This window comes from Ceratosolen solmsi, unplaced genomic scaffold (assembly GCF_000503995.2).
Source record: "Ceratosolen solmsi marchali unplaced genomic scaffold, CerSol_1.0 scaffold11, whole genome shotgun sequence".
In the NCBI taxonomy this organism is placed as follows: Eukaryota; Metazoa; Arthropoda; class Insecta; order Hymenoptera; family Agaonidae; genus Ceratosolen; species Ceratosolen solmsi.
Window position 1 is genome coordinate 13379804 of NW_011948416.1, and position 26752 is coordinate 13406555.

The 26752-nt window shown below is 32.4% G+C and overlaps 1 protein-coding gene across 11 annotated transcripts in view; it reads left to right on the forward strand.

Annotated features, from left to right (window-relative positions):
* LOC105359352 (serine/threonine-protein kinase MARK2) overlaps positions 1-26752 on the forward strand; it is a 67968-nt gene that overhangs the window by 34664 nt on the left and 6552 nt on the right. For 3 of the 11 annotated variants that reach the window (XM_011495945.1, XM_011495934.1, XM_011495942.1), the window contains exons 2-12: positions 5084-5317; positions 6817-7195; positions 8353-8588; positions 9165-9276; positions 9867-9979; positions 10094-10295; positions 11060-11263; positions 12473-12674; positions 14273-14425; positions 16660-16780; positions 16924-17012. In XM_011495945.1, coding sequence (XP_011494247.1) covers positions 5084-5317; positions 6817-7195; positions 8353-8588; positions 9165-9276; positions 9867-9979; positions 10094-10295; positions 11060-11263; positions 12473-12674; positions 14273-14425; positions 16660-16780; positions 16924-17012 — 2045 coding nt within the window. Of the gene's footprint in view, positions 1-3904; positions 4068-5083; positions 5318-6816; positions 7196-8352; positions 8589-9164; positions 9277-9866; positions 9980-10093; positions 10296-11059; positions 11264-12472; positions 12675-14272; positions 14426-16659; positions 16781-16923; positions 17013-19684; positions 19904-26752 lie in introns of those variants that run through there. The other 8 variants (XM_011495944.1, XM_011495940.1, XM_011495938.1 and 5 more) reach the window with 8 other exon arrangements.

Here is a 26752-nt window from a genome sequence, read left to right on the forward strand (position 1 = left end):
CACTACTACTACTACTACTACCACTACTACCACTACCACTACTACCACTACCACTACTACCACTACTACTACTATTACTACTACCACTACTACTACTACTACCACTACTACCACTACTACTACTATTACTACTACCACTACTACTACTACTACCACTACTACCACTACTACTATACTACTACTACTACTATTACTATTACTACCACTACTATACTACTACTACTGTCACTATCACTACTATACCACCACCACCCGTCAACCTCACTCCAATACCATCTCCTTATGCTTACATGTGCAAGAGTGGATACTATTACTCTCTCTCTCCCTCTCTGTCTCGTATCTTCACTTAAAATTCTGGTCATTGAGCGTTTGATCCACAGAGGGTGGGTAGCGTACCGTTCCTGGTACGACTCGCTTACTCGCATTCTCTACTTTTGTATAACCGAATTACTTTAAACTCACATGATTATTCAGTATCATCAAGTTAGGATGCAGGGTTATCTATCGTTTATTATTTAAATTTCTTACGTTTTCATTGTCATGTGTTTAATACAATAATATCGAATGATATAGGCTCTGTGCTAATAAGTCGATTCATTAGTCAATAATATGCTTGCCTGGCTAGAAATTAATGATAACATTTTCAGGACGGTTATTACCATAAAGTTTTCTTTTAAACATCTCATACTTTTCTCGCTCCCTCTCTCGATTGCTTCATCCTCGAATCATTACCAATGGTACTATTATAAAATGTTTAGCAAACTACAAAGATACATAAATAAAAATTTCTCTTTTATAATTGGTCCTAATGTTTCAAGCTGGATGTGCTTAGGATATTGAAATAAATACATTTTTTATAAGAAGCATACGTTAATCTTTGGATACAACATTTTCATTTTTAATATGACATTTATAATCATATATGCTTAACATTTCTAAAAATTATTTGTGCGTGCGTGCGCGCACCTACGCGTGTGTCACTAATATATTGGGTTTCATAACTAAAACATATGCGTTATAATCTTAATCTCATCCATTTATTTTAATTGAAAAGTACTTTTTTATTAGGCTACTAAACTTTCACCTAACCTTTTGAAAATGTTCAATATATATTCTGTTCTTAAATTATTTAATATCATGTAATTACTACTATTAGTGACTTTTATTAGCAATTCATATATCAATTTAATAATAACTTAAATTTATAGATTAAAAGATAAACAAATATAAAGAAAAACGTTTATTTATTTTTTAGAGTTGTATAAATATCTTATATTTTAATTCAATGTTTCATTGGATTATTCTTACGAATTGATCGATGAAATAATATAAATAATTTTTAAAAATATTCTAATTAATTGGCAAAATTATGATTTGAACATAATATGCCAATACATTGCTATTCTCATACGCCTTATTCTTCCTTTTCTTACATACATTTTTGTGTCTTGCAATCGTCATACTCATTATATTCAAGCTGGCTAATCGAATTATTATTAAAAAAAAAAACCTTTTTAAATTGTTTCAAACTATCAATTCTTCCAAAATGGATTCAATCCTTTTTTCCAAAGTTATATATTTTTCTTGTAGTTTGCTAATAAGATTGAATTGATTCGATTACAAAGTTACGTGAGAATATGTTGGCCAATGAAAGATAAACTAATTTTTAAATACAACATTTATTGCATTTGATTAACTTTCCTTCTTCCAAACGTGTATTCAAAATATAAATATAAATTAACGATCAGTCCTTCTTTTTGTTTAATTAACCTCTGTTGTGAACTGTCTGTGCATTGTTTTTCGCGAGAGAAACTTAAAATTTTTGTGCCGATAAACCAGAACTCTGCTATTGAGAATTATACTTCATCACATAAGTTCTTTATTAATTTAATAAATCACTCGCCTGATAATACTGAAAATATAAAAAGAGAATTACATGAAATATTATCAAAATTATTATCTTAAAAAATATAATATTTTTACATAAATAAGCGATTGATTTTTTTGATAATAAATTGTGTTCTTTATATAAAAATAATAAATCATAATTGATAAATTATTAAATATATACATATATATATATATATATATATATATATATATATATATATAGATAAAGTATAATAATATTGAAAAAAATATTAATCGTTTAAGATTTTATGTTACCATGGTGCCATTTAATGCAGTAACTAATGCATACTAGTACGTTGACCAATATAACCGAACAAACATTGCTTTATGATTCTTGGTGTTTTTTTTTTTTTTTTTTTTTTTTTTTTTTTTTTTTTGTTTTTTTTTTGTTTTTTTTTTTTATCCATTGAACTAACACCAATAAAAAATAAGTTAATGGAAAATTCCATTTTATTGTTACAAGTTATCTTGATAATGCATAACAAAAAGTAGAATTTTTTTTTAATCTACTGATTTTGTGCATTTAAAAGAACATAATAATATCCATTGTTTTGCAAGAACCATTACTGATATTGAGGTCAAGTAAATAATATTGCCAATTTCTTCTTTTTTTTTTGTTTTATAAATTTTATTTTTTTTTACGAGCGCCAATGTAGGATAGTCGTTGAAAAATAGAGAATAATAATTGACAACTTTATTTGTGTTCTTATGTTATATATGTTGGCACTTGTCGACAAACTCGCGTTTCATCGTACACTCAACGGTCTGTTTTCCATGTACCAAAACGAAGATGACGTTGGTACTTCTTAACAGCCATATTTACTTTGACGTCGTTTCCGTTGAAATATATATCCAGATAATGTTAAAGAGATAAATAAAAAGTATTTAGTATTAAATGCACGTATTTTTATTATTCTCACAACAATTCAAACAATGCAAATATTAGCCAATACGAGGTGCATAATTTGCGAGTTCGTGCAGTCGAGCTCTAATATATATATATATATATATATATAAATATATATATATATATATATATATATATATATATAATAAATAATGAAAATGTAATATAAAACAGAAATAGCTGCACTTCACTTATATAACAAATTCATTTGATACAATCAACCTTAGTCGATTGTAGACATCACTTTGATTAAAAACACATATCTTTCATTGAAAATCTACCATTCGTATGACAAAACAATGTCGATGAAAGCATTGTAAAAACTATTGGAAGATGCTGTTAAAATAGCAGCACCTTGACGTTCGGAATTTTCGAGTGTAACATGCCCTTTAACAAGGTTTAATGCCGAACGAATCTCGGTCACGTTTCCGTCCAACCGCAACACTTGAAAGATTAAATGTAACATACTCTAAATACTACCTGTATGCTTCCACTACTTAAGCAATGCTAATGAATTGATTAGTCGTATGATCGATATTTAAATTGAATATTTCTCATTAAAATCATATTATTAAAAAGTATTTACTAAATATCCAGTTTAATGAATCTTTTAAATATTATTTTTATATCTGCATTGAAGGAGGAAGTTCCGTTATATTACTGTTGATTACCATTAGAAAAGAGTTTAGACGATAACGAAATTATCGTAACACCATACCTATACCTATACCTATATATAGACCTGTGCCATATCAAAATTAAGTGACCTTTAAATACGGTGCACACGCATCGTGCTCTTTATGCTACTATATTTGTCTTATATTTCTGTAATCGAGCAGAAGCTAATCCAGGTTCTTCCCAAAAGTTGCAACTATTGAGACACAAGACGAAACTAAGAATGAACCGCCATATACGATCGACCAGCAAACCAAAAATTGACCTCCCATGTGTGTATCATCGGTTTGGTTAGTGTGTGCGTGCGCGCGTGCGAGCTCTTCGTTTTGACAAAGCTAAAGCGCGAATATCGCTCTCTCTCTTTCTCTTTCTCTCTCTCTCTCTCTCTCTCTCTCTCTCTGATAATCGTAGGTTCGTACCGATCACACGAGCCATAAAGCCTCCGACTATCATTCGCAACAGTTACGGGCCCGAGCTCCAGCAGCGTCATCTCCGTAGCTGGGCCCTCGACAACAAGCTGGACACGAACAAGCGTCAGGAGAGCTCCTGCAAAACGCAGAGCCCCACATCCGAGGTAAACTGCGTTGTGTGCTCGTGTACGAGCGTGCGCGTGTGCGCGTGCGTATCCACCTCGTACGTGCACACGCCCGCTTATGGATCTCCCATCGCCTAGCCAGGGCAGTAATAGACTGAATCGCGCAACAAGTAGGGCGCCGGGCGCAGGCGCAGCCACCACCGGCAGGGGCGCGCGCGCGCGATCCTCCTCCCTCCGTTGTCCTCGTCACCGTCGAGTATCGATCCCAGCTGTGCTCTTCTCTCCTCTCTAACCGTGTCCGCGCTGGCGCAGGCTACGGGAGAGTGAGAAAACGCTAGCAGCAGCAGCAACGGCGGCAGCGGCGGCGGCGGCGATGACGGTGGTGGCAGTAGTACCTAGCGACAGCCTCCTCCACTCTAGTACGTAATTCGGTGGAGCTGATGGCGGATGGCGAGCCTGCAGGATAATCAGCCCCTAGTGGCGGCCCCACTCGTGACCTCGGCGACGGAATCGAGCTCCGAGGGCTCCGCCAAGCAACAACTCGGCAGCCAGCAGACTGGCGTCACCGACGTCCTGCGTTCTGTCAGGCAGAACTGCGGCCGCGCGCGGCCCATCGTCGCCCCGGCCAACAGAGCCACCACCACCACCACCACCACTACTACCGCCATCACCGCCACCACCATACCGCCATCACCACCACCACCACCACCACCACCACCACCACCACCACCACCGCTATCACCGCCACCACCACCACCACCGCCACCACTACCACCACCACCACCACCACCACCATTACCAACAGCAACACAACCGACCGACCGGACGAGGCCAAGGCAAAAACAAAATAATAATGGCATTACGCAACAACGCCCTGCGATTACGCGCGCCCCTGTACCCCGCATTCAATGCCTGTATGCGTCTCTGTCTCTGCCCGCTAATCTTAACCCGTCGCGCGATGCTCTCTACCTAGATTTACCCGATAAGCAAACCCCCGAGTGCGGATGACCCCCTGGACTAATGGCCTGCGCGCCCGCCGCGTGACTCTTTTACAGAATGATGGTGTCGGCGGTGGCGTCGTCGTCGGGCTCCCGGGCTCTGGGGCCGTCCGGCTCTCCTCCAGGAGTCGGGCCCTCGAGGAACCGCACATCGGCAAATACAGGCTCCTCAAGACCATCGGCAAGGGCAATTTCGCCAAGGTCAAACTTGCCAAGCACACGCCCACGGGCAAGGAGGTCGCCATCAAGATCATCGACAAAACCCAACTCAACCCCGTCAGTCTGCAAAAGGTAAGGAGAAGGAGAGCGCCTTTTTTGCTTTTTACTATCAAATCGCACATAATACCGTCACTCGCGGTCGAGCAAATGCTCAGACTTAGCGGACAAACCATTTCTCAGCAGGCGTAACAACGCTTTGACGTAACGTCAAAATAAATTCTAACGAGGGAAGGATTCTGAGCGACCACGAAGCTCTATTTTACATAATTTCATCCCTTGTAATTAATGGCAGCTGAGCATTAAATTTTTATTTTTTTTTTTTTTTTTTTTTTTTTTTTTTTTTGTCTTCTTCAAAACCTCCTCGACTCTTCAATTTTTATTCCATAGGCTTTTGCCTTAACTATCAAAAGAAAAATGATTTGATACCGAGAGACACGTACTCGCTCACTCGATCACTCACGCGCGCATACATCTCTACAAATGGAATATATTGCTTCTAACAAATTACCTCAGCCATGTCGTTGGCCTGAATTTCTATTTTATGTATACTCAATATTTTTTTATTCTTCATCGCTAAAAATTTCTATCTTTACCAAATGACTGGACGATTCTATCGAGAATGCAAGTACCATTTAAAAATAATTATATATAAGGAACAATATTTTGAAAAATTATATCCGGCTTTATGCTAATTTATGAACGGAAAAGTAAATGTTTATAAGTGAATGTAAAGTTGATTGGCCATTTGAATATTATTAATAGAAAGCCCTTAATATACGTGTCTATTTAAATGTCACAAAAATTTCATCTCCGGTACGTTAACCTTATGCTATTAATTAATTGTTTTAATATCATATCCTTGAAAATAGAGGCATTGAAATTCAATAGGGTGTGGTGCTGCTGTCTTACGCTATCGTATTATTGTGTATCTTCCATACAGTCGGATAATCGTATACACAGCATTAGAATGCTTTGGCAATTGATTTTTCACACTCTTCAAGATTACGTAATCATATTGCATTTATAAATTGACTTAATTTGCGATAAGTGTATATATAAATCAAAACAATGTCAGCATTATTTCTAGTTCACTTTTAGTCGCTTATAGGATAGTCATGTTTATCATATTTACAGCAATATTTACAACGAAATAATCTAAAAAAATACTAGCAAACAAGATAATTAGAAAATTACCGAATAGCATTATTAAAAATAATATTCCACTTTATCAAACCAATTACTCCTTATCTTTTAATATTACAAATACGAAATATTTATTTACAATGCCAACCTCGTACATACGTTTAATTATACATTGCATCAAGAAATTAGAGTGCTTGCAATAATCATTGATCAAAGGGATCAAAAATGGTCGTATAATCAATACTTTTCAAAAACTTATCAATAGCTTCACGAGATTGAAAATTCGAAAACACATACGCGCACGTGCACGCGCGTATATATATATATATATATATATATATATATATATATATATATATATAACGTAACCTAGTAAGAAAAAGTCATTTGTCGATTGACGTCAAATTAATTCACATGTATTTCCACAGCTGTTCCGTGAGGTCAGGATAATGAAGATGCTGGACCACCCGAACATCGTAAAGCTTTTCCAGGTAATTGAGACGGACAAAACGCTGTACCTGGTGATGGAGTATGCGAGCGGCGGCGAGGTCTTCGATTACCTCGTGCTGCACGGACGCATGAAGGAAAAGGAAGCGCGGGCCAAATTCAGGCAGATCGTCTCCGCGGTGCAATACTGCCATCAGAAGAAAATCATACACAGGGATCTGAAAGCCGAGAACCTGTTACTCGACAGTGAGATGAATATTAAGATAGCGGACTTTGGCTTCAGCAACGAGTTCACACCCGGCGATAAGCTCGACACCTTTTGCGGTTCGCCACCTTATGCCGCGCCCGAACTCTTTCAAGGTACGTCATACAAGTTCGCGTTTCCTCATTGAGCGAGGAACGAGGTCACTGGTCAAACTACGACAGCTGATGCTCAATATATGCCACTTCATTGTCATCTTGAACTTCGATTCTTGATTCTTGTATGTGAAAAATTGATTGGCTCCTTCAAATCTGCTTTTAAAGAGCAGCGATGCTTGTATGAGAACAAATAGGCCCACACGGGCATTGGTGGCTACATTAGTTAATCTTTATGCCCCTTTAATTGTGACTTATTGTTAGCCAAGCTGTAATCGTTGACGCAAGTATTATTGATTATGTTGAATTTGTATTTCTCTCTCTCTCTCTCTCTCTCTCTCTCTCTCTCTCTCTCTCTCTCTTTCTCTCTCTTCAATTCAGTGTTCAGAAAGAATAATTTAAAATGATAATTTAAACTCTCCAGAATAGCATCTACAAAGCAAATTATGTTTCGTGATTTATGATTATGTGGATGATTTCAATCATTAAATAGGTATTGTTAATCAGATACTATTTATTAAATACTAACTATTGCGATTGGAATCGCAATAAAATAGGACTCGATATTGTTATGTACGAAATCTCAAAATTGAAACATTGGTTATTAAATTGCAGAGGCCTCGCTAAGATTTTTATCACGTTTACGTTTATCTGTATAATTAAAAGATTATAGAGCGTATCTTTGATATATAAAAATGCAACAACGATATGTAAATAATCATTAAAAATATAACAAAGTAGCAAGATTCATATCGTTTATTTATATAAGTATGATATTTTCATAAATTATTTGCAATATGTTTTAATGTAGACAATATTTGTTTATATTACAAGATTTCAAGTGTGAATCAATCAATAGTATATATACCGTAAATTCACTATATTCGCTTCTATCTAAAATAAAAAATTCGTACATTTGTATGCTAATACATGAAAAGTCTTGGCATAACATTGTGCATTTTTCCAAATGTCCCATATACTTTCATTACCGAGTGAATATAATTAATTTGATTTCTCAAAATAAATCCTAGAGAAATGAATAAATCTTACTCGAAAATCTTATTAATGACAGCTGGTCGTTTTAAAACTAAAATACCCACATACAGTTCTAGAGCTAAGCCATTCATATATTAAATTCTAATAAGTATATACGTTTACAGGTAAAAAGTACGATGGTCCTGAGGTCGACGTTTGGTCACTTGGCGTGATACTCTATACTCTCGTATCCGGCTCACTGCCCTTCGACGGCTCGACACTTCGGGAGCTACGCGAGAGGGTACTTAGGGGCAAATATAGAATCCCTTTCTATATGTCAACGGACTGTGAGAATCTACTTAAGAAATTTTTGGTGCTCAACCCTACGAAACGGGCCTCATTAGAGGTACGTGGCGATAAGGTTCGGATTCCAACTCCTCTCGCCTTTTATTAAATTTTTTGTTCAAACTTATATCATTATTGCGATGATGCGGATTATTATTTCATTAGAATTTAAAATTGTTAATTTGTCAATGCAAGAGTATAGCTATGTTTGTTTGAATTTTTAATAAAGGAATTCTTGTTATGGCATCTTATAGTGCGTGCATTCAATATTTACTAGATAAAATCACTTTTTCATATTCTTATACAAATACGATTATAGTATTAATGCAATGTAAGTGCTGGAATAATGCATTCCAATAAAATGATGAAAGTATAATATAAATTATAGTTGTATTAAATAATATGGGACTTGATTGAATCAATGTAATGTGAATTGTTCCTTGTTGTTGGGGAGTTTATTTAATAAGTCGTTTATTGATATTTCGAGTAGAATGAAGCAACGTTGTGCGCAGTTGTGAGAATTCGAACCAAATTACATTTAATACGACAATTTTCCGAAATTCCTATAATGTTAACAGTTCATGAAGAACACTTTCTTAAGGAATAATAATTTCACGCCTGTTTGTCGTTCACGCTCATCGTTTAATTGCAGAATATAATGAAAGATAAGTGGATGAACATGGGCTACGAAGATGACGAATTAAAACCGTACGTAGAACCGGAGCCCGATTACAAAGATCACAAGAGGATAGGTGAGTCTGCCAGTATGTACATAACACTTACTACTTACTGTTCTTGTCTTAGCGCATCCCGACACTCTAACTGCTTGTAACCAACGATTCTCTTGAACAGTGCAAGTTACAATATGCTGTCCTGACATACGTGTTTGCTTTTAAACGTCATAATCTATCTAGCATAATTTTGCTTCGAATTCGTGTATACTAACTACTCACAAGTGCTGCGAAATGTCGCAGAGCATCTGGCCATAAATGTACTTTGCAATGAATCGTCGGAGAAAAGCTTTGAGGAAAGCCAAAGGTCATACTTCTTCAAGGTCACAATTATTCTTATTTGAATGGATAATAGAACCTAATAGGACCGGATGATTATCATTCACAATATTTTTCTTTTTTGCCTTGGAGTATGCATATTAACAATTCGCAAACATTTTTAAGATTCAGCCTCCATCTTGTTTTTGTTCATTTTGTAGCCCTAGTTTAGGTTTCAGTTACATTATTTAAATTGCCATTTGTTTTTGAGTTTTTGTTAGAATATATGTATTTTTAATTGTCATAGAATTAGTAACATGTACGTTATTAGTTTTGACTATGCCTACCACGCCTGTATGTTACAGAAATACTAGCAAATATGGGCTACACGCGAACTGAAATCGAAGACTCTTTAGGACAGGCGAAATACGACGATATATTCGCCACGTACTTGCTGCTCGGCAGAAAAACAATAGACGTAAGTTGAACGATGAGAACAGATATAATACTGGAAGGCAGCTAAAATTTTAAATACTTGATGACGGGACACGAGTGAGAAAGCCTTGAGGCTGAAGTAACTTTAACCTTGCAGCCGGAAAGCGACGGTTCAAGATCAGGAAGCTCCTTGTCGTTGCGTAACATTCCACCGCAGGTTGGCTCAGGCGGGGGCGGAGGAAGTGGCGCCGTCACGGGAGGAGCTGTGCAGAGTCCCTCGCACAGAAGCGTACATCGCAGCATCTCGGCAAGCAATCCCAAACCCAACAGACGAGCCTCGTCTGGCGGTGAAACGCTTCGTAAGTCGATAAGAAAAGATGATACCAAAACAAAGCCTGGCAAAAGTAACTTATTGCGAACGACCGTTTTCTCGTACAAGAGCGCTCTAATGTTACTCATGCGCTGTGAATGGACTTTTTTGACTTGCGGCCTTCTCACACATTGATTGCTCATAAGCAGTAATTGCAGTATCGTTATGCCTAACAGTAAATTGCTATTACCTAGCAGACAAGTCTTTGCTACTCTCTGGAAGAGCGCGAAACACGTTGAAGCAATTAGCTTCCCGTCATTTATCGAAAGCAGTAACGTTAGATTCGGTTAATATTTAATATCGGACTGGCAATTTCAGTTAATAAGTTTCAATCGCTTGTAATCATCAAATTGCGCTATGCAGAAATTGTCGTGGAACATTGCATTATTTGTAAACTGAATTTTATTATTTTTTTTTCTTCTTCGAGCGTCGATAAATCGAAATTATTTATTTCGATAGTAGAAGTGAGGATTATTATCTTAAGAATTTTAGCGAGTAGCTTGATTTTTTCTGCTAGCATAGCACAGCAGCCTTGCGATTTTTTCCCAAGCAATTCCAATAATTAACTTTGCACATAACAAACATTACAAAGTTTTTTTTTTTTTTATTTTTTATTTCTTCATTTATGCCGAAGGATCTATACTGAAAACGTATTTACGATAGAAATGAAAACAAAAACAAAAGAAAAAGAAAACAAAAAATGTAAACGAGAACCTTTGGTCGTATTTGGTTCTACTCCATTTTGCTTCTTAGGAGGAGCTCCAAGTCCAGGTAATACAACGAACCACAATCATTCTACTGCTGTGACCGGTGGAACGGTTGCTGGAAGTGGCGTTAGTAATTTCAAACGACAGAATACCGTGGATGCAGCGACAATTAAAGAAAATACCGCTCGAGCAGCTCGTGAATCTGCTCGACCTTCCGCGACCAAAAATAGCCCTGGACAACTTGACACTAGTGAGTTCATTTCACACTCAAATAACCACTTTTTTCAAGATCCACCAGTTACTATCCGAGATACAGCTCCGAAAGAATATCACACAAAGACGTCATTCGTACTTCATCGCTTCAAGGCTTCAATAAGAGCGTTTGTTTTGGAATTCGTTGCAGTGAATTAACTAACTAGCTAGCTTTATGTTTTTTTACTTCTATGAGCTTTTTCTCGCTGATTTATATTACTTACGATTGTTTTTCACTTTGAAATATATACAGTTCTTTTGTTCCAAGTTTTATTTTTAGATTACTAGAGAGGGCATTCGATAAGGATTGGGTACCGTTTAATAATTTATCAGGATATATATGTGATTTCACATCCAAGCAAATAAGGAATTTGTACAGTTTTCATCTCAATTTATAATAGAGAGATTAGCTCAAAGAGGATAGTAATTACTGTAAAAACTAGTTCTTCCAGTTAATATTTGAATGGATTAGAAGATAAACTTCGATGAATTTTAACGTAATTATATAATGTACTGAGAATATAGCCAATTATAATAATACACAACTCACAAGTATTGTGTGTGTGTGTATATATATATATATATATATATATATATATATATATATATATATATATATATTTTATCTTTATGTCAAATGTGTATATATATATATATATATAATTTATCTTTATGTCAAATGTGCATAGTCGTGCACATAAGTTATTTCTTTATTGTCTTTTATTTGTATAATAACAAATTATATTAAATCTCCTGTGCCTAATTTTATGCTTAGCTCTATTTTTTATTTAAAAACAACAATTTTTTTTCTTTTCTTCTTTTTCTTTTCTTTTTTTCAACAAGAAGTAAGTATAATATAGAGAGAAATAACATATTCAATATGATTATTTTAAAGTTTGCTCATCTTAAGTTTGTTAATATTATTTCTTAGATAATCGACTAAATAACGGGGAAGAGAGAATGCCAGTATGTTAGTAATGGTCGGTGAGGAGAGAGGAGGAATGAAATCAGGTTAAGAAATGTATGGTGGTGGTAGAGGTTTTATTTTTACAAATGTTATAGTCTCAGGGTATCGAGTACTTCTTGTATTTAATTTAATGTTTTGTGGTCATTCTTTGTGTCGTTAAAAGAAAAAAAAAGAGAGCTATAATTTTCATGTTTTATTTTGCTTTGTTTTGTGTTGAACCAAATCTAATGAGGCTTGCAGTGACAATGTTCATTCTAGGCGTCGGTACGAGTCCTGGCGGTAAGACGAGAGTTGGCAAGAGCAACACGATGAATACTGGAGTCACAGGCATTAGATCGACCATAACACCAACTCCTGGTTCTATCGGTCGTCGAAGTACTATATCGTACGACCAGGCTAAAACTTCTTCTGCATCTACTGAAAGAACGAACGATGTTCCCAGGTATTTCATTGCTCGATATTTACACTTTATTAATTTAAATATTAATTTTATTATTTTAGTAGCTTTTATTTTATCTTGGCGATAAAGTCTTGGTGTTTGTAAGCATTCGAAAGCGAAGATCAAACTAAAAAAAGTGGAATTTCGGTCTATGAGTATTTAGTAGTTTTAGAAAAGACAAAGTAAATATGTAAAAAAAAATATTTAATTAATTTAATTTATTTAAGGAAAATACATTGTTTACGGATAACAAAGCATTTTTAAGTTTTGTTTTATATATTTTCCAATTTATCACTAATAATCTATTATTTAGTTTGATATTTTCCACAATAGTATAGTGAATTATAAGAAGAAATAATATGTATGTAATTATGCAATTAAGGGATCTCTATTATGACTCATGCATAAAAGTTTATAAGAGCGAATTCAAATATCTTTAGTAATTATACACACTGCACTTTTTTTAAGTCACAGACGTAGGTCTCAAATGCTCTTCATATGTTCATTTTTACAAATTATTCCAAAAGCTTTCAAACTTTATACACTAACTTTATAATCATCTACTTTTATGCAATGACTTTTTAGAATAAATAGGCGAAGCAAGACGATTTATACATACCACGGTGAATTTAACACACATTTCTCTGTTGCATCGCTCAAGCATGTTGGCTGGTGAATGACAATTTTTCATTAGAAGATGATTAAAATCACACTCAGTCGCTCAACTTTCACTACTATAGTTCTAAGAGTATAAGCGATGCTTTGTTTTTTATTTTCCGTCAACGAAACAACACTAACAGTAACACTAACTTGAAAAGAAAAAACGCACTCGTAGGTCGTATAAAATTTTTGAGGCTCACGTTCATGCTTATCGACATCCTATAAGGATCTTCGACTTTTCACATGAAAAATTTCATCAACGTCATATGTCATGCCGAGTCATCCATTTCTTCATTCATACATACATTCGTTCGCGTTATATTGAACACCCCAGTCGTTGGCAAATAACAATAAGATAATTGAGCAGAGGGTGGGTTACATGCGATAGAAATATTATTAAAGATTATTGTGTTGTGTGTATCATTCTTTTTTATACAGACACGATGAGCATATATATTGTAAACTGATAGGAGAGTAGTCATTAAATTACTACGATTACAGAAAATACACACCTACAGATAGGTTAAATCCCAAATTAGAGCTCGCGCGAGATGCTTTTTACGGAGCATTCTTAAAATCTTTTGTCGTTTATCGTTAAGGGAATGGCTATCTATTCGTTGAGCACATTCATGCCAAGTAAATTAAAAAAAAAAAAAAAAAAAAAAAAAAAGGAGATAGTGCCAAAGGAATTAATTATTGACGACAGGAAGATGGGGGAGGGTTTGGAGAGAACAATTGACACACTCGAGTACTCAGTACTTACGGGTACTTTGGTGTGGGCTTTAACTTACGCGAGACCGTAATAATGAGAGCATAAAAATGACTATTAAGTGAATAATTGGTTGAAAGAGCATTTTCGTCGATGCGATAAAAATAGATGTGGGGATATGGTGATACTCGGGGCATTATTAATAAAAAAAAACGTTATTGTGTGGGTGCAGCCTTGTCGAGGGCGCTAGACCGACACGGGGACATACAAAATCGGCGAGCATCAGCGCGGGCCACCGAGCCCTGGGTCCCGGCGATCATGCACTCCTGGATCATCCTCAGCCACGCAACGCCCTACTCGTCACTGCTGATCCTCTCAGGCAGAGGTACAATTTCCTTCATCCTCTGTCCTCGTCTCGACCTTGCATCCTTCAGCTTTCATCCTCACTCTTACTCCGTAATGGAAATGCAATATCAGACTGTCCCCTTGCCCGCTGTTAATTTCGTAAGTCTGGCATCGCGTGATCGTGCGCTTCGTCTCGGACTCCCAATCGTTAAAGTGTAGTGGTTAGTAATTATGGCGTTAGTAGTAGTGCCCCGCTGACAAATACGATAAGTCGAGCAAATAGGTAAAAGAGAAGTTCGCGCATTCGTGGAAGGAAAGTCATGTAAACGCAACATTTATTAAAATAAGATGCACACGGACGTCGCTCAATTAATTTTATAATCAGTGAATTATCGTTAATCATTTATGTAAAATTTATAGTAGCGTAGGTAAATGAGTGTAGTCCAAAAGGGGATTGAGCTCATTTTTATTTGTTATGATATGCATATATTAAGCTTATTAAAGTTTTTATATGCTTGAAGGAGTTTTACTTTTTTTTCTTTTTTTTTTTAAATAATTTTATTAGGATTATTTTATCGACGAAGAAGCAAATTAATCGATACTCCACGTTTAAGTAAAACTTAATAAATTAAAAATTGTAGTATTTAATATATTAATTTGAGCTCTTGGGGTTAAATTTTAAATAAAGTACAATAAAGTAAATGATTTATGAAATTTTCATAAAAATTTGTTAATTGGAAGAAATTCAAAATACTCGGTGATAGATTATTATTACCTGTTTATTTCCATAGAGACTCTGTAATTACAAAATCGCAAAAGGTAAATGAGATATTGATTGCTTAGTGTGTACGGTAATCGTCTATAAAAAGATAATAATTGTATTCGTGATCATTGATTTATTGAAATGATGAGCGGATTTTAATTTAACGGAAGAGATGAAATACACTTAAAGTCTTATGTTGTATTTTCAAAAAGCTGTACCCTATCCTTAACCTTGTCATGTCCATTCTTTCTGGTCTATTGGCTATCACGAGGCCTCTGATTATCTTTTTGTTTTGTCCTTTTTATTGTATCACTTGTAATAAATTGGTATTATTACTATCTTGGATAGTGACGTTGCAGCCATTTTATTTATATTATTCTCTTAATATCTCTTAAAGAGCATTTGGCCTACCTTTAAATTATTATTATTATTTTTTTTTTTTTTTTTTTTTTTTTTTTTCAGCGATCGTGAGAATATTATTCATTTGCATGAATGTTTTATTTCGTGAATCATTTCGTCCTTGTTTTGAAAATCAATCATTCATGATCATCATCGTCATTCATCGTAAAGTACACAACTACTTTTTTCGTTTATTTTCATATTGTAAATCAACATGTATAATAGTGTATAAATGCTTAGGTAATGCACGTTTTATCACATAATTTCTCAATAATTTGTTTTTTTTTTTTTTTAATTATCCCGCTGAAATTACTTTAACTGTTTACTTTATTTATTTACCGACAAAGAAAAAGTTACATGTATTTTAGCATCTAAATATTGATTGCTATAAATATATTGCATGCAATTAAAATTTGCCGACTAGTTTTATCAATAAATAATCATAAATTATAATATGTGAAATTTCAATATCTAAATGCTTAATCTGAAATAAGAAGAGAATTAAAGGTAATAAACACAGTGAAAGCATAATTAATTAATATATAAATATAATGATATTTGATAATTAGTTGCTGTTCAATATAGTATGTATATTAAGAAAGTCCGGATTTTATAGATAATAATATAATGTCTTTTATTAATTAAAGATTAATATTTTAATTTTAAAAAATGCTTATGCCATTCTTAATGTATTATCAATAGTTCGCACATTTAGTTAACTTATAATTAGCGTACATGCAAAGTATTGTTTTTATAGTAGAGTGGCATTTTATCTGCATTTGAAGTTGCAATTCTCTTATTCGTTTAATTAATGTTTATGATTTTAAGGTTTATGGATCATATACATATGTACACATAGTGTAACATAATAATTAAAAGCTAAGTAAAAGTTTCTGTAGTTCTTGCTTTCGGTATTCTATATTTACATAAAGAAACATAATAATTGCATCGTTAGAAACTTTGTTTTGCCTATCAACCTAGAAACGATAATAATATAGGGCTATATGTATATCATGTGAGTAATAATTAAATATCTGAATGACGAGATGATTCTGTCAATGAATTACAAATATAACTTTATATTGCTAATTGTAATTTTTTCATTTTTAAAGCTTGGTTGTTACTCCAAGTAATAGATTGGCAACAACAACAACGCCTGCATTTCCAAGGAACGTCCCGAGTCGTAGTACCTTCCATTCTGGCCAAACTAGAGTACAGAGAAACCATACTCAGGTTTGTTTATTTTATTATACATTTTACCGTATATACTGCCATGTCTGTACAATTGACTGTAAACATTTGAAAATATTGGTATTTAAATGACCGTTTTAGAAATTATGCATTACTTGTCTAATTACAACTATTATTAATTTTAGGGTCACACACATACGCAGGATACGAGTGCGATAAGCCCGTTGGCAAGGCCGTCCTTCTTTTCCAAGCTTTCCTCAAGGTTTTCCAAGCGGTAAGTTAATACTTTTATTACTCCAAATTTTCATTTTCGTTTATGCGTCTTTTATTTACTTATATTCAGCATGTTTGAAGAACTTGTTATACATACGTACATGCATACATACATACATACATACATACATACGTCCGTACATACATATAATTAGACACATAACGCATGTATATAAAAGAGAGAGAGAGAGAAAGAGAGTATGTGTGTATACATAATGTATAACCGCTTATATTATCAGTCAAACAATTCTCACCTTTATTTTTTAAATCACCGCAAATTCTATTTATAAAGAGAAAGTTAATATAATAATAGTAACATAAATTAAATTAAATGTGCATATATGAGTTTTTATAAAATAATTTTTATATAATCGCTTTTTTTATTTTCAAATTTAATATTTAACAATTTTTATATCACATTCCTTTTTCACTTATATTAAATTTTTTCTGTAATGAACTATGAATTTTGTCAAAGTATAAAAGTAAAATTCTTAAAAATACGTGCTTGACTGAGGGGCGGCATGACGGGCAAAAGCTCGGCTTTGCCTCGCCTCGCCACTGACCTAATTTCAGAAGAGCTTGGCTTCGTAACCCTTCAAGTCCAATTTACGTAAAAATTTTTTAATTTATCATTTTAAAGTGGAACTCTCACATTATTGATATGTTTATTATTTACATCTTTTTTTGTGAAGATCAACACAACACTTTCATTGACAAGAACATCAACCCCTAAAACATGGATTTAGATGAGACTGTTTCATTTTTTTATTATCAAATGTTAGAATACAAAACTTTTTTTTCATTATAATTTAAATGCAAGTTAAATAATGAAAGTTACTATATTGAAACGCATATTTGTTTAAATACCATTGGCAATTATGAAATAAGAGGTAATAAAGAAACAATTATAGAATGCCTTAAAACATTTTGACCAAAAGTTTTATACAATACTTTTTCTTTTAATATTTAGTTTTAACGATTCTTAAGCATGATTAGCGAGTCATTTGTAGATTATTATAGTATTTTGAGAAATTTCATCCATATATTTTACTTGAAAATTGAGCATTTTAATAATGAGTATCTATTAGTGATTTATAGGTCGCGAATATGACTATTTACTGTAAAGAAAGGCCCTAAGTTTCATGGAAATACATATTCTATATGGTTGATGTTCTTCACTTTAGTTTCATTATTTTTATATAAAAACATACTTGAAGGATTAACGTATTCCATTTATCGATGTACACTTGTATATATATACAATGCTCATTTTAATAATTTGTTGCTAGTGTTAGTTCGTTCAATTTATCTTTATTGCATTATTGCTTGCATGCTTAAAGTATATATTTATTTTTGTTCTTTCAAGGATGCACAATGACTATGTAACATTAAATAAAAATCCTTGCAAAAGACGCGATGGGTTGTTATAAAAAGCAAAAAAAAAAAAAAATCAAATAACCATTCGGCATTAATCGTAAAGAAAGGAAGAAAACGATAACTGACTCGATGAGCCAGCAGCGACCATTATCGATGAAAGCTAAATAAATTTCTTGTTTTATTAAAATATTAAACGAATGTGTGCAATTAAATTAGTTATAAACGGATAGTAGATATATTGTGAATGTTATAATCTCTTTGTTCTTTTAAAATCTTACAAAGATCCGGCATCTCGCGTTTCATTTTACTATGTCTGCCTGTTTCTCTATTCGTCCCATATGTGCTTGACAGTGTCCCTTTGCAATATTATTTTTTATATTGCCATGTAATAACAACAAGGGTTATTGTTAAATTTTTGTTAAGTTAACATTATATAGTCTTGTATAGTTAACATTAATCAATTTATCATATCAGTTTTTAATCAAGACTTTTTAAGTACAAATATGGTAAATTTCAATTTTATTGTATTGAAAATATATGTATGCATATGTGTGTGTGTGTATATATGTGTATATATATATATATATATATATATATATATATACATATACATAATATGCATACCTATAATGAACATTGTGAAAAGTCAAGGCCTCCTCGCATACTCATTGTGCATCCCTGCTAGACTTGAATGTAGCGAGGTATCACTTTATCAAATTTCTCTTTTTTTCATTTAATCATACCGATATAATTCTAATGTATTGATCATGGCATATGTAATTTACTGTGCTGATTGATGCGGACATATGGATAGGCTAAAGCGATAGTAAAAATGAGAATAATGTATTATGAGGGGATAATAGAGAAAGAGTAAGAGAGAGTGAAAATATGTGGACTAGTATTTAAGAGGCCACAGAATAACGAGAATCGATTTATAATTATTAACTTTTTTAAAAAATTAAATATAATTTATAATTATAATTATAAAATTAAATTAAAAATATAAATTATATATAATTTATAATTAATATATAATTATCAACGCTACTGTCTTTCATGATATGGTCACTGTACAATCATCTTGGGTATACACACATTATATAAAATATCAAATCGCCTATAAAAGCAAATACAAGCGAATGTTAAGTTAAAACTAAATGCAATAAAAATCGTAATTAATTGTGAAATACGGAATTAAAGCTTTCATAGCCATTGGTGCATCGTTGAAAGTTCACGAGTCACTTTCTTAATTTAATTGATGATAAACACATATATCGGTTTCGATTTATGCTGCAGGACGTAAAGGCAATTAACTAGGCTACGCTTCGAGAGTTCGAAGACTATTTCGCAAAAGCCACACGACCTCGTACTGGATGAAAATTTGGAGTTGGCGGTTGAAGCGGTGCATTGTTGAAATTCATATACCGTGATTAATTATAATGAATAAATTTGTCTCTGTTATTCTGTGGTGAAAGCCTAGTAAAGAAATGAAAGAAAGAGACTGTCGTTGTAACAGTGATAAACTGATAGTTAGAGTTTATATATATATATATATATATATATATATATATATATATATATATATATATATATATATATATATATATATATACATACTTACATATAGATATATAGTTATAAATACATAGATAAATAATACGATTGTGAAATATAGATCGACTGAAAGTGTGCGAGTCTGAAAAAGAAAGAGAGCGAATAATAAAACACGTACGAAAGATAGCGAGTGAAGCAAGGTTACCTTAAAACAACCTTGAATTTGTTCTACTTTGATTATGTAGCGTCTTCCCTTATTTCATTTGGGAGATAAATGTCTACTTGACTTGTGCCTTTTCTCCCTAATAATTTTCAGAGAAAAGAAAAAAAATATCTCTATTAAATGCTGTATAGGGCATTTCGTCCAACGCACCATTTTTTAAAAAATTTTTTTTTATTATTATTTTTTTTTATTACAGATATGTATTTTTTTGTACATTCTTCCGCGATGATTATATTATATAACACAGTAGATAAAAATAATTTACGCCATAAATCTCGCAAAGTAAAAATAGTGCGCTAAAGCGATGATTTTAATCTTTTTTTTTTCATCTTTTTTTCTTTTTTCTTATTAAATAACAAGAATTTTAAAGTTCAACGTCTATTGCCTGAAATCAGTTAAGATCTTATACCTGACGTATTTTTCTCAATGTCTGGGATCTTTTTCTTTCAGTTTTTAATTATTATCACACTTGTCTGCGTTTCTAAAATTACAAATCAAGTTATCACTGTGCGATACGAGCGTGCTGTTTATAGTTGCCAAAAAACATAAGTTTTCATTAAAGACAACGACCGAATTTATGAGATGAAATTTGTTACTATTAAACGAAATTGAAAACATTTGGAGAGAAAAAAGAGTATAATTCGTACCTGTAAAGAAAATTACATGCATGTTGAAAATTATTTATTTTGTGAATTTAAATGTTGTATTCGATAAATTTCAATACTGAAAATTTGATTAAATGACTTGATAGTCACGATTAAATCTAAAATGACAAAAATTATATTAAGCACTTGAATTAGCTTAATAATATTGTAGGCTACAACATTTTTACATTGGCAAATTAAATAATAACAAGACATTGAAGACCTAACGAAACGTTGGACGGAGCACATTAATTTTAACTTTTAAATATAGATTCGCAAATAATGTAATGTTAAAGCTTGCATGAACTAAAAATAATTACAATTGGTGCCTTTCAAATTTTATCTTCGTAACTTAAAAGATGCTTAAGAATATTCGGATACAAAAAGAGATTCCTGTTTAATCGATATTGTTAGGCCTGATTGGCCAAATAGAACGTAAACTAGTGTAAAATGAGGCTATTCAAGAAAAATAAATACTGAAAACTTCAAAATTTTAATTGCTATACAAACATGAAAATTTTACTTTTATTCTCTTGATTTTATGTATTTTATATTTATCATTCGTTATGATTTAATTTACATAAAAATAATAGTACATTGAATTTTTGCATTCAATATTAAAAAATTAAAGAATAATGTCTATATAACAGAAATCTTAATTGATATTCCATATTCTCTTAACGCTTCATTGGGTCTATCAAAAAAAAAAAAAAAAAAAAAAAAAAAAAAAAAAAAACATGTTGAGCATTATGACATTCGAAATCTCAAACACGAAGAAGCGTTTTTGACGATAGCCGAATGGTCCTTGCATTTTAATGCTAAATTATATAATAAAAATAATAAAATTAAATAAAAAAAGAAAATTAAAAAAAAAAACAATCGTTAGCTTAATATTGAAGATAGCGAAATGCAAATCATATGATTATCGTGTATTGACAGGTTTTCCAAATAAAGGACGCGAATCTCTTGCACTTGAATCGCCGATATATAATGATGAAACGAGGACAAGCATCACACAGTCACAAATCAACTATCGCTCACAAATAATTATAAAGCCCAGCACTGTCTCTGCGATAACCTTTTAGAACAAAAAAGGATAAAAAAAAAGAAAGAAAAAGAGAAATAAACCATTTTACACATGCGCGCATGCACGCACGGACGCACTCACACGCACATCCCCGTCCGCCACAAAATCACTCTATTGAATGTGTTATCTCGTAGCCTCTCTGTACAGCTGATGTAAGCAAATATTTACCTATACGAATTGCCTGATATATGCAGCCTTGGCGCAGCGATTTTTCAAATATTAATAAGCGCGCAAATACGTGTTATGCCGTTATTACACGCAAGCGATCGCATAGCATAATATACATAATTCTTGTTGAGTCAACGATTTATACATAATAATATTATAAAGAAGTGAATTTCACTCCTGCAAACGAATAAGTATTCATAAAATAACTGAAAAGTTCATCCAGGAACATTTGACAATGTTACAGTTGACAATGCTAATTTTTAAAAAATTAATTTATTTAATTCATTTTCTTTGTTAATTTGCAACTAACGAAACTGTAAAACGTGAAAAACAAACAAAGGATTTTCTAAAGAATCTATGGAAAAATGATAATAAAAAACACAGAAGAATTATTTATAATAGTTGTTGATGTTGTGTTTAGATATGCTATTGATACGAGTTTGCTTGTGTCAAATATTTGAGTAAAGTCGATGAATTTTATTCTGTATTTGTATGTATAGTAAGGATACGTATGTAAATATACGTTTTGCTCAGTGCTTTCATTTTGTTAAGATCTTTTTTCTCCTTTTTTTCACAAAACTAGCGCATAATTTTATAAGAAATATCAGTACATCAATTGCGTTTCGTTGAAGAACAATGACAAATAGACCTTTGATCTACACTAGTTCAGAAATATTTTCTCTTTAAGCCTCTAACTGCATATTATTTACGTATGTAAGTGGTAATAGTTTTTTATTTTCACATCGTAGAATTTATGTTTTATTCGTACATTTGCATTTTTCAATTTGCTGCTGCACAAAATTGCATAAACGATGCGCTATAAATTCACGTTGTAATGAGCGAAATGTTATATAGATCGAGTGTATGTATTTTTGTAAATATAAATAGAAATTATGATTTATTCGCTCATTAAAGAATCGAGCATAGCTAAGCAATTTAAAGAACTTAAATTATACGAACATTCTCATACTTGACTTTCACGATTACATTTACTCGTAAAATGTATTATATATAACCTGGACAACACGCCTCAATAATATTAAGAGTCAGGTTTACAAAAACCTAAGAAAATAAACATTTAAGCGAACATTTGGCAAAATTAAAGAAATATTGTATCAAACTGTATAAAATACACTTTCTACAACCGTCTAAAGTTTATGCGATTATTAAGTTAAATATAACAAAACGTATCATAATCATATTTATGGTTTTCAATTCGTCAAAAAACAAAAAAAGAATATTTTTTTGTTCATTTTTATTTTATTTTATTTTATTTTATTTTATATGGATATATAGACTTTACAATTCAATTTTTTAGTTAAAAATATCGATACAAAAGTCCCTATTGTTTATTTAAAAAAAAAATTAAATATTTTATTTATTAGTATGCCAACTTATTATGTATTGAAATAATCTTATTCGCTTTAAATTCGTTGGAATATCTTTTAGACGTTAAGATTGCACTTGAAATCTTAAATTCACGAATCTAACGTGAAATTGGACATTTGATACAATTTTCTTAACAACGTATATAATTATAATTAATTGTTATTATATGTGCAAAGAAATTCGTCAAATTTATGTTTAAAAAAGAAAAAAGAAAGAAAGTATAATAATTAATCGTTCTTTTGCTCTTATATAATTGTCGATAATTTGTTTCTTAATTATCTCGCTAGGTGAATTTGAATGTCATTAAGCTTTCGTTAATAAAAATAATGTATCCTTGTTTTTTTTTTGTAAGAGCCAATAGTTAGTTGTCTGTGGTTTGAGTAACGAGAAAGCATAAATTCACTTAGTTTCAAATATTTTCAAATTTGTGCCAATGTTCGATAAGTAAGTAAGTACCAAGGTTTCGGCCGCTAATTCTTATACCAATTTTTTAATTTACATACGTCGGATTATTCCGTTGCATCGCAGAATTAAATATGTTGTTATTCCTAATTTGAATGACTATCAATAAATATATTACTCGTTATAAGAAATATTTAAGCTTACAATACAAGGGTCCTAATTAACAAGTGTAATTGACTCTATTTATTAACCGAATGTCGATATAAATTAATATTATTAATCATATTTATATGTACACATTCATTACAAATCCTCCATTTGTTTCGAAGCATCACGACATTACCCAAGAATAATAAAACTCTCCAATTAAAGCTTCCTTAAAGACATCTGGTTAGCTGTCTTAAAAAAATCATCGAACGTTGACAGTATAAATTCCGTCAGATGCATCAATCAGGTAAAATTATAATACATAATGCACACTAAATGTTTTCCTAATGAAATTGTTAAAAGTACGTCGTCACACTCGATTATTTTGCTTATTTTGCCAGCATAATAGACGACGTCGGTGGGATTTAACGTGTATATAGTAAAACCTCTATTGAACGGAAGCGTACTATTATGGTTTACTTTAATGTAATTGAATATACAAAAAAAAATAATTTCTAATATTTTGAACGATGAAGTAATAGTTTGAAGCGATAGAACTTTTTTCACTTTAACCAAGGCGTGTTGTAAACGTAATAAATGGTCGCTGATGTTAAGTGCCGAATTTGAATATTGCGTCCCTTAATTTTTAAGCTCGAGAAACGAAAGGAGCATATTTAATACTATGAATTTACATATTTCCGCACTTATACAGCTTATAGTTTGAAGACTTTTTTTTTGAAACGCGATCCTTAAAACAGTGCCCTTCGAAATGCAATCTTTCGACGATGTCGTGCGTCCGAAATTTGATACTATTTGCACTATACTCATCATTTTTCGCGCGCAAATTATATGTGCAGAGTGTGAAACGAGGTTAGACGTCTTCTTCGATTGTCTCAGTACTATCATTCCTAAGAATCAAGACTGGTCTAGGTCCGCACTTCGACGACGAGTCTCAATTGAGTCGCTCCAATGTACATTGTGATAGCTTAACTTGACTTAACTTCTCGAATGAGAGGTCTTTCGCTAATAGGATGGAAGCAATTGTGTAAGGCGTACTATACAACTGCCTACTGGTGTTGTCGAGGCTTCGTATCGCGCTTGATCTCCAAGACTTTTCACTTAAGAGGCCCATCAAAGATTTTACAAAAGGTACTCGGAACATCTGATATGTTGAATATTGTGCAATATTAATGGGATGCAGATTTAGGAATTTGCTCGATGGCCAAACGCTGATGCCATTCAACGACTCTTTATAAGTAAATAAGAATTGAAGAATTGGTTATTAGGTAAGGATGATAGGGGCTTTATTTTATCGATGACAATTAAATAGATTGCTGGTTAGCCCGTAATTGGTACTTCAAATTGTAGCTTCAGAATATAATGAGCTCTGTACTGATTTTCATAAGGTCTGTATTACTTACATTCTATATGTGAAATTTCACGATAAATCACGTGTTTGGTGATTAAGTTTCTCATCAGCTTCGTCAAATATTTTGCTAATACGTGGAGGGAGAAGTATTAAATGGTGTTTCATGCTTTGGTGTAATGTCGAAATTTCGTCGATGACAGTAACAGAGTATAAGACAAGAAAGCAGAATATCATTTTAACGTAATCTTTGTGATTTGCCGATCGCAGAATACAGATTTTTTTAATAAATCAGCAAGATTCGTAGTTCATGAATATTGATATTGAAGTTTAAGCCATCGATCAATTTATGCATTTGTGCATTTATTTAAGCCATTGATCGATTTATGCAAAAGTGTTCATTGACATTCGATCGCATGAAAAAACCTCATGCCCAAATGATAAGACAGCAAAAAATATAAAATGTGATTTGCATTTAACTTTGGATGTAATTATTGGCATGATGTTCGATAGTGTCCGTTTAAAACGATACTTTTTTCCATATCTTATTTTCGTCGTTAACAAAAATTTTCATTTTCTTGCCATTTATTGCAAAATATGATTATTTTGGAGTTATCGGTACTCGGCTATAAATAAGCGGGTTGGTTCAATAATTTTTCGACATTCATGTTTCAAATTTGCTCAATTGAAGAATGTAATTTAATTTCACATATTGAGTTAATTATTTATATAATCAATTTTATTAATAGGAAGGCAAGAGCGGTGAATCGCTCATTGTCAGGAAGTTGCTTTTCCATTTAAATCAGTTAAATAAGCACAAATTTAAGTCTCAGCTACTTAGCCGCCAAGAAAGCGTCATTAATTATATTATGTAATATTATTCGCGTAGACTGTATGTCGACTATCATGTATTAATTATGAATTTAAAAGTTAAATAATAAGATTGTAACTTAGAATTTGAACAGTTGGGTTATCATGAACGCAATCACATTGTCTTTCTAATCTGTCAATGTTATAAGATATGGCCGATCAGATGTAATGTAAATTAAACAGTATTACGCGGCGACCGCGATGGATATAAATCACAGCTCAAATATCTGACAAGTCACTTAGCACTGAAATTTTCTCTTTAATGAGATGTCAAATAGAGCCTATTCATACACAATTTCATCTATATAGTGATGGTCTTTATATTTGTAGATTGTCATTATAATTGAGTATATTACTATAGAATATATGCAAAGAAATTATATCAAAGTAATTTGTATACGTATTTATTCTTTCATTAAATGCTTTAATTTCAAAGATATTCATCGCGTAGTAATAATAGCAAATATACGACAATTATACTGGCACAATTCAATATATTATAAAAATAACTATC